We start from the raw sequence: 17,187 nt of genomic DNA on the forward strand, positions 1-17,187 counted from the left end.
GAACAGGAGCGTGGGTATGACAACGGCTCTGTATACGCTTATCTTTGTGAGGTTTTTCAGTTGGTTGTTTTTCCAGACTCTTTTGTGTAGTCTTCCAAAGGCGCTATTTGCCTTGGCGAGTCTGTTGTCTATCTCATTGTCGATCCTTGCATCTGATGAAATGGTGCAGCCGAGATAGGTAAACACAGTGTGTTTGCATTCATTGTTTTTGCAAAACAGTTTAAATTTTATTTTAAAAATTTCAACACGATATATAGGAGGCATCCTTCTGTCTGGAGGACACTGTGGATTGTCAGCTGATTTTAGAGCAGCGTCTGAAATGGCTCATAAGGCCCACTCTGGTGTGACAGTCTCTGCCCCACTTGCTGCAGATGAAGTTGGAACGCTGGGTTGTGGTCGACTGGCTCTGTTGTCTCTGCTTCCTTCCACGTCCTCTTGTCCTTCAGCTGGTGTGTCAGCTTTTCCTCATCTATGACCATGTCCTTCTTTTTTGGAAATGGCCACCGGTCTGTTTAACTTGGCCCCATGGGGCTGCTTTGGAGTAGCAGGCTAGAATTTTGAGCTCAAGTCTCTGGACTGAGACCCATATCTTTGACCTTTAATATTGAGAGGAACCAATGGATGAAGTTTATCTGATTTTACAAAAGGCAATCAGTCAAAGGTCACGTAAAAGGAGACTGCATCGGTTGAAGGCTCAGAGAGTGAGGGTGACCTTTCTGCCGAAGGATGGCAACCAAATTAAAGACAAGTGGTCAGAAATAAGTCATAAGAAATAGAAATTCATATTCATATTTATTGTAACGTGTATTGAAGTTCAATGTGAAAGCTTTCATTGCGAATAATCTGGCCACATATATTGCAGTAGAGTTATAGAGAGGTCAGTTAATATAGAGCAAAAGCCTCAATATTTTACTAACTTTACATCTAAAACATAACCGTGTTTGTACATCATTTGGTATATTTTGGTGCCCTGCTGTACCTCTGAAATTAAAATTAAATTAATCCTCAAGCTAGCTCAGTGTTCACTGAGATCATGGGTCATTTTCAAGTGGGAATACCTAAAAGTGTGAGCTGCCTCTGGGACCAATACTGGAGCATTCGCCATGAACGACCCCCATTAATGACTCAGACAAAGGGGTAAATATATTGAGGGCTGATGATATACAGGCAGGTTGGGAGGAAAGTTCTGAGGTCACATAACTGAAATTAGTCACAGAACATGGAACATTTCAACACAGTACAGGCTCCAGCCCACAATGTAAACCTGCTCCTCAACAATCCAACCCTTCCCTTACTCACACCTATAACCCTCTATTTTTCTGACTCACCTATTACTTTTACCTGGTCCTCCCTGAATGTGCATTAGAAGCGGCCTGACTACCAGTATGTTCTGATATTTCCTGCTCTTTCACTGGTGGATGGCAAACCCAAAATTCGAGAAGCATATCAGCTATCCCCAAAATTATACTGTCCACAAAAGTATATACAATTATGAGGGATATGGATAGAGTAACCTTCTTCCATGGAGGTTGTTTGAGACAAGAGCGAGAGGACAGGGGTTAAGGGTGAAAGGTGAGATGTTAAGAGGGAACATAAGGGGAATAAACCATTGCAAGGGACAACTAAAAATTATTTCAGTCACAGAGCCCTTACCACAAACTTCAACAGCTTCAAGCACAACTGAAAAAACATTGTAATTCTGCGTAAAACAAAATGCGTTACTCAAGACTCGGTTTGGGGTCCACAGAAGGGAAGGGGAAAGTCTGAATCTCTGGATGTGGTCAAAGGTTGCTAAGGAAGGAAGTGTGAGTGGGAATAGTGTATTCTCCTTACCCCTCTCCCCCCCCCCCCCCTTCCCTAGAGAGAACTTTGCTTAGTCACCTGTTAATCCTTTGACCAATTACTTTCTATTTTCATGCCCCTTGAATCTTCACCTAAGGGAAATAGTTTATTCCACTGATAATTCTTTGCACTCATTTGAGCACCTCCTCATCTTTCAAAGAAAACAATGCTGATTTATCCAATCTCACAGCTAAAAAGTTATAATTCTGACATTTCTACATCCACCTCAATGCAATTATATCTTAAATTACATCACTATTATTTTCATTTTCCAATAATTCATTTGAGAAAATTATTAAAACATTGGCTTTTAAAAAAACGAAATGTAATAATAGCAGCAATAAACAAAAAGTAGAGTGTAAATGAGAAAAAGTGCAGAGCAAAGGGGAAGGATGAGATAGACTAATTTAAAAAATGGGCTGACCAGCCTCGTTTGGTATCTTTATGAATTCATTAACAAACAGAATTGAGCCAGTAGGCTGGTGAGGGGAGTTTGACCAAGAATTCAACATCCCATAATTTAGAAAGCTCACCATCTGGTTATTTTCTCCCATTTACCAAGATTGAGTGAATGGTGATTCTGTCATTGAATACACTTTCAAAATATTTTCAAGATTTGTATCAGGATCATTGATCTCCATCCTCATCTCCTTCCCTCTACCTTCATTCCCATTTTCTTCAATTTTCCAATAACCCATGTGCACATACCAGAGACAACAATCCATTCCCATCTCCTTCCATTTAGTCCATTCAAAATTTCTTCCCCAAGCCACTGAGATTAAATCATGTTGGACTGTTAGAAATTACTTTTCTTTAGATTTTTCAATACAATGCAATGAGCTTCTCATCTTCTGATCTGGCACGTTACTGCCATTAAAATGCAACACTGAATTTAACTATTTCAGTGAACAGCCACTCCATGTTGTATTGGAACTGTTGTCTTCTGTATTTCACATCTCCACTTCCAATGTTTATTTCCTTTTGAATCTGTCCTCATTCATCTCTCAATACCTCCACTGACTCCAGACAAATCAGTTGTAATTAACAAGCTTTCACCGCTCTCTCTTTGCACAGACTTTTTAATCCCCTTGGTCTTCAACCCCTCCCCTGCCTCCGCAACTTAAAATGTGCTTGCTTTCTAACTTTTCCTGGTTCTGATAAAAAGTCACTGACCTGAAAGTTTAATTCTGTTTCCCTGTTACCAGATGCTACCTGAGCTGTCATGTTTTTAATTTTAGGTTTTAATTATCTGTCGTTCTTTTTTTTTGCTTTTTGTTTAACTTTGTTAGATTTTCTGCCCAATTCTGCCCAAATAGGAGAATGTCCAAATATTTTATTTTTGTTTGTGTATGGGATTCGAAGATATAAACAAAATTTTGCACTTTTTTCAAAATCTTCACATCTGAGCTGAGAAGAGAGTTGGATAGTTAATAACCTGTGGGGAGTATCAGAACTGAATTTAATTTTATCTCTGCCATATGAAACATTGCCAAAGCGCTTCGAATGCTTGTCCCTTATTTTTTATATCTTTCAAGATCTTGAGAAATTAGTTTGAGTGCCAAATCACATTTTCACTGAGATCAGAGATCTCAATATACATTGACTGGGGTCAGACTTTGGTATGTTTCTAATCAATTTTATTCATTCACACATGATTGGGGGGGGGGGGGGGGGAGGGGGTTACATGGTATGAGTAAAATTATTCAAATCTTTGTATCAGCCCAAGGGACTGAAAAACAATCTCAGCAGGTTGAACCCTCTTTTTTTTCCAAACCAGAGATGCAGAGCACTTCCAATTACCTTTGGCTGCTCAGTGACATCCTGGGTCAGGGAGCAACTGCAAGTGTGTTCAAAGCACGTCGCAAGGTACAGTCACTTTCCTCTCAGATAAATGGTTCAAGCGTCAACCATCTGGTTATGGATTGGACAGTTGATAAAGCAAGGGAAGTTATAGAGAGTTTATCTTCACACACATGGTAATCAAGTCATCAAGTCACCTTTAATGATAAAGGGACTCATGCTATGCTCGAACAATAAAGACGAGATAGCCGTTCTCCAGGGCAACAGAGCATATTTACATAAATATGTTAGAATAGAAGTTAAATACATTAAAATATTAAGACAAATACAGTAAAAGTAAATTATTTGGAATGAACATATGAAGAGAGTATAAATGCAAGTGTACTTCTGGAGTTGAGAGAGAATATGGTTAAGTAGGTGGAGTTGAGAGAGTAGAGTTGGTATTAAGGCGAGTAGGTGTAGTTGGGAACAGAGTGGGAGGATATAGTTGAGTGAATCAGTAGGTGTCAGGCAGCAAGTCACTAGTTCTGTGAGATTCTCTGTGAGGAGAGGGCACACCAAGAGCAGTTTGGAAAGAGATTCTCTAACTAATATCAGCTTGTCCAACCTTCTCCGATGGACATCCACTCTGGCTCTTTGTCGAACATGCCTGTAAGGACTTGTCGCTATCTGAAGAGGAGAAAATAAAAAGTGAATGTGAAATTATTAGTATTTGTGGGTCATATCTCAGAAAATTAGGGATTAGAATATACTGTATATACTCGTGTAATTGTCGATACCGTGTAATAGTCATAATTTTGGCCCAATAGTTGAGTGTTTTCGTATGACTTGTGTAAAAGTCGACCCTCCCACCCCTTTTCTGGCCCTAATCAACCACCCATCTGAGCTCCCGATGCCTTGACAGTGGATCCTTGCCCTGGCCACTCACCCACCAGGGTTCACAACACCCCAACCGCGGACCATCGCCCTGGCCGCCTGCCCATCCGAGTTCCCGACACCCTGGCCATAAACCCTCTCCTAGGGTCCAGTCACCTGCTCACCAGGTTCCCGACACCTTGACCACAGACTCTCTCCTAGGCCCCGGCTATCTGCCCACCAGAGCTCCTGACGCCCCAGCCACAGACTCTCTTCTAGGTCCCGGTTGCCCATCTATCTGAGCTCCCGATGCCCTAAACACGGACTCACCACCGGGTCCCGGCCATCCGAGCTCCCAGCACCTTGAATAACACAGGTACTTATTGCGGACAAAAGTATGATCTGTGTAAAATTTGACTTGAAATTTTGGTCCAAAAATATTCAATGATTACACAAGAATATGCAGTAAGACCAAAGATTGGAGGATCAATTTTATCTAAACAGTAGTGGACACAAGAAATAAGTTATCAAGCAAGACATTTGTATAAAAAAAAAGTCATAAATTTCGACATGTTTTGGGAGAGAGCCTGAAGGGCTTGGTGAAGAGGTAAAATGGTGGCAACTGATAGATGATGCAAAAGATTGGCCTTCTTTCCCTGTTCTAATACAACTTGAAATAATTTCAACATTTACTTCACAGCAAACTGGAGATCATTATGCTGTCAAAGTGTTTAATCACATCAGTTATTTGCGTCCTTATGAAGTACAGATGAGGGAGTTTGAAATGTTGCGTAAATTAAACCACAAGAATATTGTGAAGCTGTTTGGGGTGGAGGAACTGGTGAGTACTGTGCTCTGTTACTAACTCTCTCGGTAGATCACATCAAAATGGAAATGGAAGGCCTCCAAAGACAAAGCCCACTCTCCCCTCTCAGTGAAACGCAAAAGTCTGTCGTAAAAATGCACCAAAATGCTGGAGGAGCTCAGCTGGTCTTGTCACCGTCCATAAAAAGCAAAGATATGTTACTGACCTTTCACTCCTGAGCCCTTCTTCAAGGAATAAGCAGAATGAGCCAGAAGCAGGAAATCTCGGAATTTGAACAATTGCCGGCTGGGCAATCAAAAGTGTTCATTGGATGTGAGGTAAGAATTGATCGTGTTTGTGCAAAAGGAGACAAGGAAGGGAGAGATGGAGCTGGGGGGAAAGCGACAGGAAGAAGTGAGGAAGGGGTCTTTTTTAACGAAAGCCGGAGAAGTCAATGTTAATGCCATCCGATTGGAGGGTGCCCAGTCAGAAGATGAGGTGTGCTTCTCATATAATGTGTTACACCTCATCCTCTGACTGGGCACCCTCCAACCGGATAGCATTAACATTGACTTCTCTGACTTTCGTTAAACCCCGTCTCGTCCCCCCCGCCCCCTCACCTTTCCCTGTTGCCTTCCCCCAGCTCAGTCTCTCCCTTCTTTCTCCTTTCACACAAACATGATAAATTCTTATCTCTTCCCTTATCCCTTATCATATCCAATTAACATCTTTTGTTGGTCTGGATGCCTCTCCCACCCTACATTGTCTCTGAGACTTTGCTCCTGGCTCTATTTTGCTTATTCCTTGAAGATGGGTTCAGGACCAAAGAAACGTTGGCAGCACATCTTTGCTTTTTATGAATGCTGAAAATACTGGCTGAGTTCCTCCAGCATCTCGATGTGTGTTTACCATATTCCCCTCTCACCCACCTCTTTCCCCTCTCACCCACTTCCTCCCCTTCTCCCACCATCTGCATGTATAATTCGGATTATACAAGCAACACACAGTGAAGAAATCAGTATTCCAGCTATCCACTCTGAACTGTCCACAGATCAGCTCCCTGAACCCCTTGACTCTCAGAACCTCAGCAAATATTCACCCCCCATCCTCTAAGAAATACCTTAGGGCAGAGATTATTTTAGAATTAGTTAAGAAAAGACATGGTAGGAGGAACAGATTAAAGGAAATAATGCTCCTTCCTATTCCTTAAACCACAGACAAGTCCCAAGAGTCACTAGATGTACTCTTTCCATAGCTTCCCAGCCCCTGGTTGTTCTGAACTTAGTTATTGCAAGTGGGCAGCAGCCAAATGCGATGTGGACACCATTCCAGCTATCTTATCTTAAGTGCTGGGCCCACAGCGTGGATAGAGAAACTTGCACATTTCTCTGTGTGCCTGTCCACCAGGGAAGCACCAAGCAGAAGGTCCTCGTGATGGAGTACTGCGCCGGTGGAAGTCTGCTCAATGTTTTGGAAAAATCGGAAAATGCTTTTGGTCTTTCGGAATTGGAGTTCCTGATTGTGATGGAGTGTGTTGGTAAGGCTCCACCAATGTAGCTCTGTTTGATGACATTTGGGGTGGGGGTGGGGTGGGCATCTGTAAAATAAGTGGTGGGACAGGGAGAAGCTAAAAGAATTGGAAAAGCATCTTCTCTTGGGCAGTGAGGCGTCATCAAAAATGGCGCAGCACTGCACCAGGGAGGGCAGGAGTGATCAGTCAGTTCTCTCTGGGAATTTTCCCCTGGTTCCTGCTTCTTGTGGGTAGGAGGGGAATCAAGGGAGGGGCAAAGTTGATAAGCGTATGAGAGAAATAAAAACACACAGATCGCTTTGCTCAGCACCTCCTCTCTGCCTGCAACCACAGCGACCTCCGGGTGGCCAATCACTTCAATTCTGGGTCGCACTCCTGCCCTCACACTTCTATCCATGGCCTTATGTACTGTTCCACCCTGGCCACCCGCAGATTGGAGGAACATCACCTTATTTTCCATCTGGGCACCCTCCAGCCAGATGGAATGAACATCAACTTCACTGCTTTCCATTAAACCTGCTCGCCTTTTCTTCCCCCTCCCCCATTTCCTCCATTTCCTGCCTTTCCAGTTCTTTCACCTTCACAGCTCTGCCTTTCCACCCCCCCCAGTGCTGCTGTCCCTTCCCTCCCTCCTCCACATCATCTCCTGCCCTGCCACCCCCCCTCCGACTCTTTTATTCTGAAGCTCACCAGCATTTTTTCATGCTTTGATGAAGGTCTCAAGCCCGAAACACCAGTTATGTATCTTTGCCTTTGTTCCATAAAGGACACTGTTTGACCTGCTGAGTCTCTCCAGCTTTGTGTGTTTTTATTTCATCCACAGTGTCCATAGAATTCTGTGTTTTATCCCTAAAAACACACAGAAATGCTGGAGGAACTTTGTCCAATTCACAGCGACACGTAGGAAGTAAAGATATATTACCGATGTTTTAGGCCTTCTTCAAGGTATGAGCATAGAACAGGAAGGTGTCAGAATAAAGACCGAAGAATGGCAGGGGAGGAGGAGTCCAGACCAACAAAAGGTATTAATTGGATATGTTAAGAGGAGAGGTGAGAATTGATTTTGGCTCTGTGAAAGGAGAGAAAGAGAGAGAGATAGAGATAGAGCTGGGGGAAAGATGACAGTGGGAAGAAGAAGGGGGAGAGGTGTTTAACGGAAACTTGAGGTCGATGTTAACGCCATCCAGTTAGAGAATGCCCAGATGGAGAATAAGGTATTGATTCTCCAATTTGTGGTAGTCTCAGTCAGGCAGTGCATGAGACCATAGACAGGCATAGACAGGCAAGGGAATGGGGCAGGGAACTCTCCATCTTGGCCTTGGTGACCTACAGGACAGAAAAATATTCGAAAGGCATATAAGAGAGATTAAGTTACAAGGAAATAAATGGGTGCCAAAAGCATGCAGTGAGAGCTGGCATGGAGACAAAGGGCAGAATGACCTCTTTATGTGTGGTAAGAACATGTGAAAATGTTTATTATAAAGGATGACTTGTTACAGTTTGCTTTTTGTCAGCTCTAAGGTGGCAGATGAGGCTAAAGTGAGAACTGCAGTTGGGAGAGTGGATGTTTTGTGTGGATTTTTACCTCCGTCACTGCTTTTGCAGAGAGTCTTTGTACTCCCGTCGCCAACCGCAACTCTCCATTCTGCTTTGGGCCAGCGATCTCCATGTGTTTGCGGGGAGGTTTCAGGAGGCTTTGAGAATAACGTCCCCTTTCTCCACCTGGTAACCTCTCCCCTTAACAGAATATGGAACAGAGTGTCTGTTTCAGGAGTTTGGCATAAGGATGTGACCTACCTGATGAAACTGACTGGGAGTAACTTGGGTTTCCATCCTGCAGATGTCAACTTGGGAGAGGGCACTGGTATTGGGTGGTTATCCTTCCAATTGATTTGGAGGATTTTGCTGAGGCAGCATAGGTGCATCTTAAGGTGCCTTGGAGAAACATAAAACATGGCACACTGCAGTTTGGAGGTCCTGGCACGATACAGATTGTCAAGGGGCTGGCTTATCAGGCATATGAAGAAGAACTTTGCAACTGGTAAGGTGTGCCCAATGTAATGAGGGAGGCAGTAAGGTGGAAGCTGAGGTAGATCAAAATGGAACAAGTGGAGAAGCATGAAGCTATAACATTGAAGGGAATTGCCCATGTTGGCCAAAAGTTGGTGGTTGTATAAAAATGTTTCTACAGTCCTACAAACCCCTTATCATTAAGTTATGCAACATATTGTCATTTTGGGTCAAACCCAGCTTCAACAAAATGAAGCAATTAAGAGACGGCATGGAAATATATTCACATCATCAGAAAACTGAGACCTGTTTTATGCACTACACATGGATTCAGTGTGGAAGTAGTCCATGTTATTTTCAGTTTGGATACCTCAAAGTGGGCAAGCAGCTGTCTCATTCAGTAATGGCAGGATTATGGCCCATTCCAAAATTGAAAGCCCCAGAATTCTATCTTGACTGGAGATTTATTTCTCCTCCTCTGTGAACACTTTTTTTTCTCTGTACTAGTTGCTGGCATGAACCAGTTGAGAGAGAATGGAGTAGTGCATCGGGATATTAAGCCAGGGAACATCATGAGGGTGGTCGGAGAAGAAGGTCAATCAGTCTATAAACTGACTGACTTCGGAGCAGCCCGAGTACTGGAAGATGACGAACAGTTCATGTCGCTGTATGGCACTGAAGAATATTTGGTTAGTACCATTCCAATAACATTATTAAGATATCATTGTGCCCTATAAAAGAGAAGAGCGTGCAAATTATAAAAAAATCTATATGGTTAAAACATTCTCCACATGGCAAGCCTTCTCACATTGTCTGCCACTGGTGTAGCAGAAGACCTGACTAGTGGTGATTAAATTAAAAACAAAATGTATTGAATAGATGGGCAAATGCAAGTCATTGCAGCCCAATGTGGCATCATCCACTTTGAACTAAAAAGAGTTCTCTCTGAGTGATGGGGAGATAGTATGAGATTCATACAGCCTCTTGGGGCCAAGTACATCAATCTTTAAGTACATCAGGAGAACTGGAACAAACAAGAGGGCAGAAGCTGTGGTTTAACTGTACAAGTCCTGGTTACACCAGATCTGGAGAACTGTGAGTAGATCTGGACACTATATTCCTGAAGAAGACACGTTTGCCTTCAAGGGCATAGACTTTGTATGTGTTTTGACTCCAAGGATTATGCTATAACAGAAACTAGGACTGTATTTCCTGGAATTTAGCAAGATGAGGCTTAATTTGATTGGTTTTACTCAATTACTGCTCGATGAATCATATTTTGTGCCAAGCATTAAAGTCATACGGACAGAATGAGACGAAGAGGAGTGTGTTCACATTTCCATTGGAAGCTCTTTCGGAAGATGAAACAATCCATATCTGGACAACGTTCAGATGTGGGCTGATAAAGGCCCATATGTGGTCGTCAGGTAAAATGAGGGTCAGTCTCGTGTGTGACCGTCCAAAGTTGGCCTGCTTGTTGACATCATCCACCTCAACTTAGTCATAAAGAACAATACCAGAATTATTCCACCTTCCGTCGGGTAGCCCCTCAGCCGAGAGTAAGTCCTGAGCAGAAAAGACAAACTGGATGGTGTATGTTGGTGGGGAGGGAGGATGATGGTGATCGAGGAAGGGGGGGGGTGAGAAGGCCCAGGTGTGTTGTAGGGTTCTCTTCCCTCCGCATGCTCAAGCTGTTAACTCGTTTGCCCTTGTGTTTTGGCAGCACCCGGATATGTATGAGCGCGCTGTGCTTCATAAACCACAGACCAAGAAGTACGGGGTCACAGTGGATCTCTGGAGCATTGGTGTAACGTTTTACCAAGCAGCTTCTGGCAGGCTTCCTTTCATTCCATTCGGAGGACCCCGCAAGAATAAGGAGATGATGTATGCCAATTGCAGCCAACATTTTTGAATATTGTCTATGGTACTCAATGCAATTCCCCAAAGTATTAAGAAGCTGTCAAAGCCCAAGGAATTTTGCTCATTGTCCTGGAGCAAATACCTGGTTCCCAGGAGCTGGTCACCAGGAGCCCATGGCCTGGTATAGGGCCTTCAACCGCGAAGGCCCAAGCTGGAGCCTGGTCAGCTTGGGGCCTCACCTAGGCTTCTCTTCTTCGAAGAGGGGTGAGGGGAAGCGATCTTCTGCTCTGTTATCCTACACTGTTTCTTCAGAGCTTGCAACCCTCAAAGTCTGGCCTGTCAAACATGGGTGCCACCATCTTGGATCTTGACTTCCTTGGACATCAACATTGAAACCTCCGTCAGCCTTGTGCCAGAGGCAATTTAAATCTGCCTGGAGCTGTCAGGCAGTTCAGCCAGGCAGTAGGACCCCGTGCAGGAGTGCTGAAAGGCCTTGGCCTCATTTCCCACTATTCCCTCTGAAGGAGTAACCCTCTGTGTCAGCTGCCATCCCAGATGTGCTGTTGACAAGGCTAAGGGCTGCCCACTGCTTGAAGAGATGACACGAGGTGGGAACACTGGTTCACCAAATGTCCATTAAGGGTTGGAAGCTTGTGTCCCTAGAGTCTGCTGCCTTGATGTCTTCTCACGCGGCTCTCCACTCTGGCCCTGGCAAGTTACAGGACCAAGCTCCTGATTCATGGCTCTATTTTGGTCTCTTTGACCTATAGGATTGAGCCTTGGAAATATATGCTACAATCATCACCTCAGAAGTTGCTCAGCCCTTCACAATCTTGAATTTATTTTATTCCAGGCACAAAATCACAACAGAAAAGCCAAAGGGAATGATTGCAGGAGTTCAGCACAGAGAAAATGGCCCAGTGGAGTGGAGTGAGGAGCTGCCAGTTACCTGCAGGCTCTCTGAGTAAGTCCTCCGAGGGCAGGTTTTAAAGCAGCAGATCCACCCACGGCTTTCGACCATTGTAGAGAGGAGAATGGAGTCCTGTACTTTTGACTCTGGGTTTATTTTGTTGTTCTAAATTCCCAAAAGCAATTGTGGAAATTATTCTCAGATAGACACAAATTACACAAATATGATTGTATGATTGGTTACCATCGATTGAGAAGTGATATCTACATGCAAAGAGCTTTCAATCTTTGGAATTAACTCACCCAGAGAGATATTGCCTAAGTTAGCATCAAGCAGATTCAAGAACAAGCATGATGGATTTTTTTGTAGTTAAAAGATGTGTGGTTATTGTGGGAAATAGAATTGCATTGGGACAGCTGTAATCTTATGAACAGTGGAGCAGGTGCATGAGATCCCCTGACCTAATCTTCAGAATCAGAATCAGGTTTATTATCTTGAACATTTCATGAAATTTGTTGTTTTGCGGTAGCAGTGTTGTGCATTACAGATGCAAAAATTGCTGTAAGTTACATTTCCATAAACACAGCTATTTAAAAGTAAATAAATTAGTGCAAAAGAAGAAAACAAAAAGCGGGTTATTGTCTGTGGTTCCTTTTCCATTCAGAAATCTGGCAGCAGAGGGGAGCTAAACTATTTTTGTATCGATGGGTGCATGTCTTCAGGCTCCTGTACCTCCTTCCTGATGGTAGCCTGGGTGGCGAGGCTGCTTTCTTGAGACACCGCATCTGATAGATCTCCTCAATGAAGTGAAGACTAATGCCCATAATGACGCTGGCCAAGTTTTCAAACCTCTGTAGCCTTTTCCTTCCTGGCACCTCCATCTTTCTGTAAATTACTTTTATAACCTTCTCCTGATTCTATTTTCAGATTTAGATTTCAGATTTATTGTCAGAGTGCATACATTACATTGCATACAACCCTGAGATATTTTTCCCTGTGAGTGAGACAGAATTACCGCTTATTGTCAGTGCTTAAAAAAAACTGACTCAATATACACCTGTAAACAAATAAAGAAATGTAAATATATTAGCTGTGCAATGGAAAGATAGAAAAAAATAAAGTGCAAAAGAAAGTCCTTAAATGAGTCCCTGATTGTGTTTGTTGTTGAGAAGTCTGATGGTGGGGGTAGCACCTGTTCCTGAACCTGGAAGTGCGAGTCTTGTGGCACCTGTACCTCTTTCCTAATGGTAGCAATGAGATCAGAGCATGTGCTGGGTGGTGTAGATCCTTGATGATTGCTGCTGCTCTCTGGTGACAGTGTTTGTTATAGATGTTCTTGGGCTGTGTCCACTACCTTTTGCAGGGCTTTATGCTCAGGGGCATTGGTGTTACCATACTAGACAATGATGTAGCCGGTCAGCAGACTTTCCATCACACCTCTGTAGAAATTTGCCAGGGTTTCCGATATCATACCAAACCTCTGCAAACTCCCAAGGAAGTAGAGGTGCCATGTTTTCTTCACGATGCCATTGGTGTGTTGGGTCCAGGAAAGATCCTCTGAGGTGGTGACTCCCAAGAACTTAAATTTGCTCACCCTCTCCACCTCTGATCCCTCAATGATCACTGAATTGTACACATCTGGTTTTCCCTTCCTGAAATCAACAAGTGAGGTTGTTGTTAGTGCACCATTCAGTTAAGTTTTCAGTCTCCCTCCTGTACGCTGACTCATCCCCCTCCTTTATACAACCCACTACTGTGGTATTGTCGGCAAATTTGTGCATGATTTTGTTGTCGTACCAAGCCACACAGTCATAGGTATATAGTGAGTAGAGCAGGAGGCTAAGAACACAGCTCTGTGGTTCTCCGGCACTGATGGAGTTTGTGGAGGAGATGTTCTTACCCAACCTCACTGATTGTGGTCTGGAGGTGAGAAAATCCAGGATCTATTTACATAGTGGGGTGTTGAGTCCCAGGTCTTGGTCAGTTTTGAAGGGATGATGGTTATCCAGGTGTTCCAGGGCTTTGTGTAGAGTTACTGAACCATTACACATAGATAGCTTCTCCAGCGCACATTGTTCAGTATCGCTAACCTGCCTTGACTTTCCTCCTCTGTAATCTACCTCCAGAGGCTTGAAGTTGCTGTTGGTTCCCATCCTTGCAAATATCCTGGAGGCCGATCAATCCAGATGCTGGGGATTTGACCAGTTCTTTGCAGAAGCTAATGACATCCTCCACAGAACTGTGATCCACATCTTCTCACTGCAGCAAGCAGTGATACATAAAGTTTACATCCACTCCTATAACACGTAAGCATTGCAATTTATTTGGATCTTTTTAAGAAAATTATCCAGTTGATCCAGTTAGTCTTTAGATCTACCAGGAAAAGATGTCGTCAAAAAGATTGCAGATAATTGATGCAATGGCATTATTAGTCACTTTCAAACCCAAAACAGCTCCTGATGGAAGAAAGGGAATATGAATGTTCATTCTATTTAATGAATAAATTTATATCATACTATGATGTATTTTCCCCAACCAGCTTTTGAGAGAAGAAAATCTTGTTTATAATTCTATTTTTTCTTGCACAGCAAAATGAGCTATGACTGATTTATTAAGATTGGAATGAATACTAAAACAAGACTTACGAATATTGAATATTGGGGAACCCAAGGGTGCAGTAAAGTTTTGTGAGAGTGAAACATAAAAGTCTGCAGATGCTGTGATTGTAGTAAAAACACATAGAAAAGGTACAATAGCGTGGATCTCCCATTTCAATTCCCCATCCCATTCCCTTGCTGACAGGTAAGTCCGTGGTCTCATGCACTGTCAGACTGAGTCCGTCCACAAATTTGAGGAATCACACCTCATTATGTCTGAGCACCCTCCAACCGGATGGTATTAACGTCGACTTCTCCGGTTTCCATTGAACCATCTCTCCCAACTTCTTCCTGCTGTTGCCTTTCCCCACCTCTCTCTCTCTCTCCCCTTTTCCCTCTGTCTCCTTTCACAGAGCCAAAATCAATGATCACCTTTCCTCTTATCATATCCTATTCAAACCTTTGTTGGTCTGGTCTCCTCCCCCTCCCATTCTTCAGTCTTTATTCTGACACTTTCCTGTTCTTTGCTTATACCTTGAAGAAGGCCTAGGCCCGAAACGTCAGTGATATATCTTTACCTCTAACGATGCTGCAAGTCCCTCCCACATTTCTGTGTGATTTTAGTAAATCCTATATTGATTAAGTTGTAAATTTGGCAGAACATTAAAAGAAGGCTTTTAATCCGAGTGATTGTGGTGTGATGTGTTATAAGAGCAGGATATAGATGATAAATGGTAGACCCTTAAAGAGTATTCAGGTACAGTAGCCTCTAGTCCTTAGATCCCTAAAGGTGGCAGAACAGGTATGAAAGTATTTGAAGAACCCTGATTTAGTAGCTAAAAAATAATCATTCTCTAACCTGCAGCAATATCACCAATTTACCTCACATGTCGCTGGGTGTTCGGCAGTTCATTGGACCAATGATTATTTGTGCTTCTGCTTCTCAACTTCCCCATTTCTGTCCCTCTCCCCGCCCCGTGCCTGTGAGATTAAATACTCTCCATTCTACATTCACTCCTGCTACTGATTGTGCAGCCAATCAGTCCAGTCCAGAATGCTTCTCGTCATCTCTCTACAGCGTTCCAATGTTGAGCCTCCACATTTTCAGGGTTTCCATCCTCCTATTTTTGTTATTTTTCCCAACTTGCTACATGCCATTTTAGGCTGTGGTTATGAACCTGTTAGTAAATGGTAGGTAGGTGGAGCTGAGTCCTCAGGACAGATCAGCTGTGTGTCCTATTGAATGGTGGGACAGGCTCAACTGGCCAGATGGCTGACCCCTGCTCCTATTTCTTATGTTGTTTATGGTGCCTCCATCCACATAAAAGCCAATAGATAAGAACTGGCAAACAATATAAAAAAAGATCATTGTGTTTTCTACCACCAACTGATACAGCAGTAATGAGGTTGTTGACCAATTGTTCTCCAAATGGGCAGAGGTCATGACAGCCCGTGGCTAACACTGAAATGTGCTTGAAGCTAGTGAGCAAAAATAAATGTCCAAACAATTGCAATTTTTAACACATCTTTCGGGATGCTACCATCAAAGCAATTTGCATCGGAAAGGGAAACGCCAATGGCAGAGTTGAACAGAGGAGGTTAAGTGAATGTTGATTGGAGAATTCATATTTTGTAGAGACCAGGAAGAAGATAAGGTCATGGGAAAGAATGAACTAAAATTTTGAAGCTGCAATGTTATGATTTTAATAGGAGTGAGTCGGCAGAGAAGAGGAAAAAGGGGCAGGTTGATTTGTCTGCCAGAAGATGCAATAAGAACTGAGACTCTCATATGTACAAAACTATCAATAAATTTATTTATTTATTTGTATTGATTAAATACTTGTCCTGCATATATATTGTTTGTCTGTATGTGTGTTATGTCTGGTTGTGTGTCTGCGTGATTTGCACCGAAGATTGGAGAACGCAGTTTCGTTGGGTTGTACTTGTGCAATCAGTTGACGATAAACTTGACTTGAATAACAATAATAAAATTGATGTAAAGAAATGAATAGATGATATGGATGTTGGATAGCTCATCTCCTCCACAATAAATTCTTCCCATCGATTTTCACAGAATCAATGTCTTCATGGACGCTATTTCCCAACAGACTAACATACCTGCTCCAGGTCATGAGCTCATTTATGAAGGGCATTCCTTGGAACTGGATTTGGTCCAACAGGTGAATGTGGTACCGAAAACAACAGAGGAGAGACCAATCATTCTGGTGAGCAAGGATCCGATGACCCCCATTGGAATCACGTACAAGGAGCGTAAGTGGCCTGTGTGAATGAGATGGAATTCTTGATGCAATTGATCCGGGTGAAGTCAATACTCAGGTATTTTTTCATTATAGTTCACAAGGTATATGGGTGGAAGTCAGCTGAATGAGCTAATCCATCCTCCCACTCAGCCCTACTTTGTGGCCTCCTCCCTGTCATCCTTGATATCCTGACTAATCAAATCCCCTTCAATTTATGCCTTAAATACACACAACAACCTCGCTTAAAAAAAATGCACATCTCTGTTTTAAGTTGTGCCCTTTTATCCTGAAGGTGTGCCCTAGACACCCCTGCCATAGATTTAATAAGCTCACCAGTCAGCCTTTTTCTACTACGCCTTTGGAAGAATGTGAAATGCCTGCGTTTTGCTACTTTGGTGCACATCTCACTGCTCACGTTTGGTGTATAATGTGATGCTTCCATACAGCATTGTAAATTATCCCCAGCATGCAGGCGAGTGATATCAATTCCAAGGAGAGTTGATGGGGATGTGAAGAGATCAATGGCATTAGTGTAGGATTGGTGCAAATTAGGGCTTGATAGTCAGCGCAGACTTTGCCCTTTATCTGGGTTGCATGACTCGATGGCATTGCACACCATCTGAGGATCAATCCTGGTTCAGAAACTAGACAAGGTGACATGCTTCTGAAATGGAAGACTTGGCCACAGTTTAACATAATTGAAATATGGTATCTCT

At 43.0% G+C, this 17,187-nt stretch overlaps 1 protein-coding gene across 4 annotated transcripts in view; it reads left to right on the plus strand.

Moving 5' to 3' along the window:
- The window catches only part of LOC138765115 (serine/threonine-protein kinase TBK1-like), a 60,484-nt gene that overhangs the window by 5,200 nt on the left and 38,097 nt on the right, over nucleotides 1-17,187 (plus strand). For 3 of the 4 annotated variants that reach the window (XM_069941889.1, XM_069941885.1, XM_069941886.1), the window contains exons 2-9: nucleotides 3,620-3,708; nucleotides 5,198-5,338; nucleotides 6,710-6,839; nucleotides 9,351-9,532; nucleotides 10,567-10,727; nucleotides 11,557-11,667; nucleotides 13,740-13,919; nucleotides 16,285-16,481. In XM_069941889.1, coding sequence (XP_069797990.1) covers nucleotides 3,622-3,708; nucleotides 5,198-5,338; nucleotides 6,710-6,839; nucleotides 9,351-9,532; nucleotides 10,567-10,727; nucleotides 11,557-11,667; nucleotides 13,740-13,919; nucleotides 16,285-16,481 — 1,189 coding nt within the window. In that variant the 5' untranslated portion in view covers nucleotides 3,620-3,621. Of the gene's footprint in view, nucleotides 1-3,619; nucleotides 3,709-5,197; nucleotides 5,339-5,374; nucleotides 5,641-6,709; nucleotides 6,840-9,350; nucleotides 9,533-10,566; nucleotides 10,728-11,556; nucleotides 11,668-13,739; nucleotides 13,920-16,284; nucleotides 16,482-17,187 lie in introns of those variants that run through there. The other variant, XM_069941887.1, reaches the window with a different exon arrangement.

Source organism: Narcine bancroftii, chromosome 5 (genome assembly GCF_036971445.1).
Source record: "Narcine bancroftii isolate sNarBan1 chromosome 5, sNarBan1.hap1, whole genome shotgun sequence".
NCBI lineage: Eukaryota > Metazoa > Chordata > Chondrichthyes > Torpediniformes > Narcinidae > Narcine > Narcine bancroftii.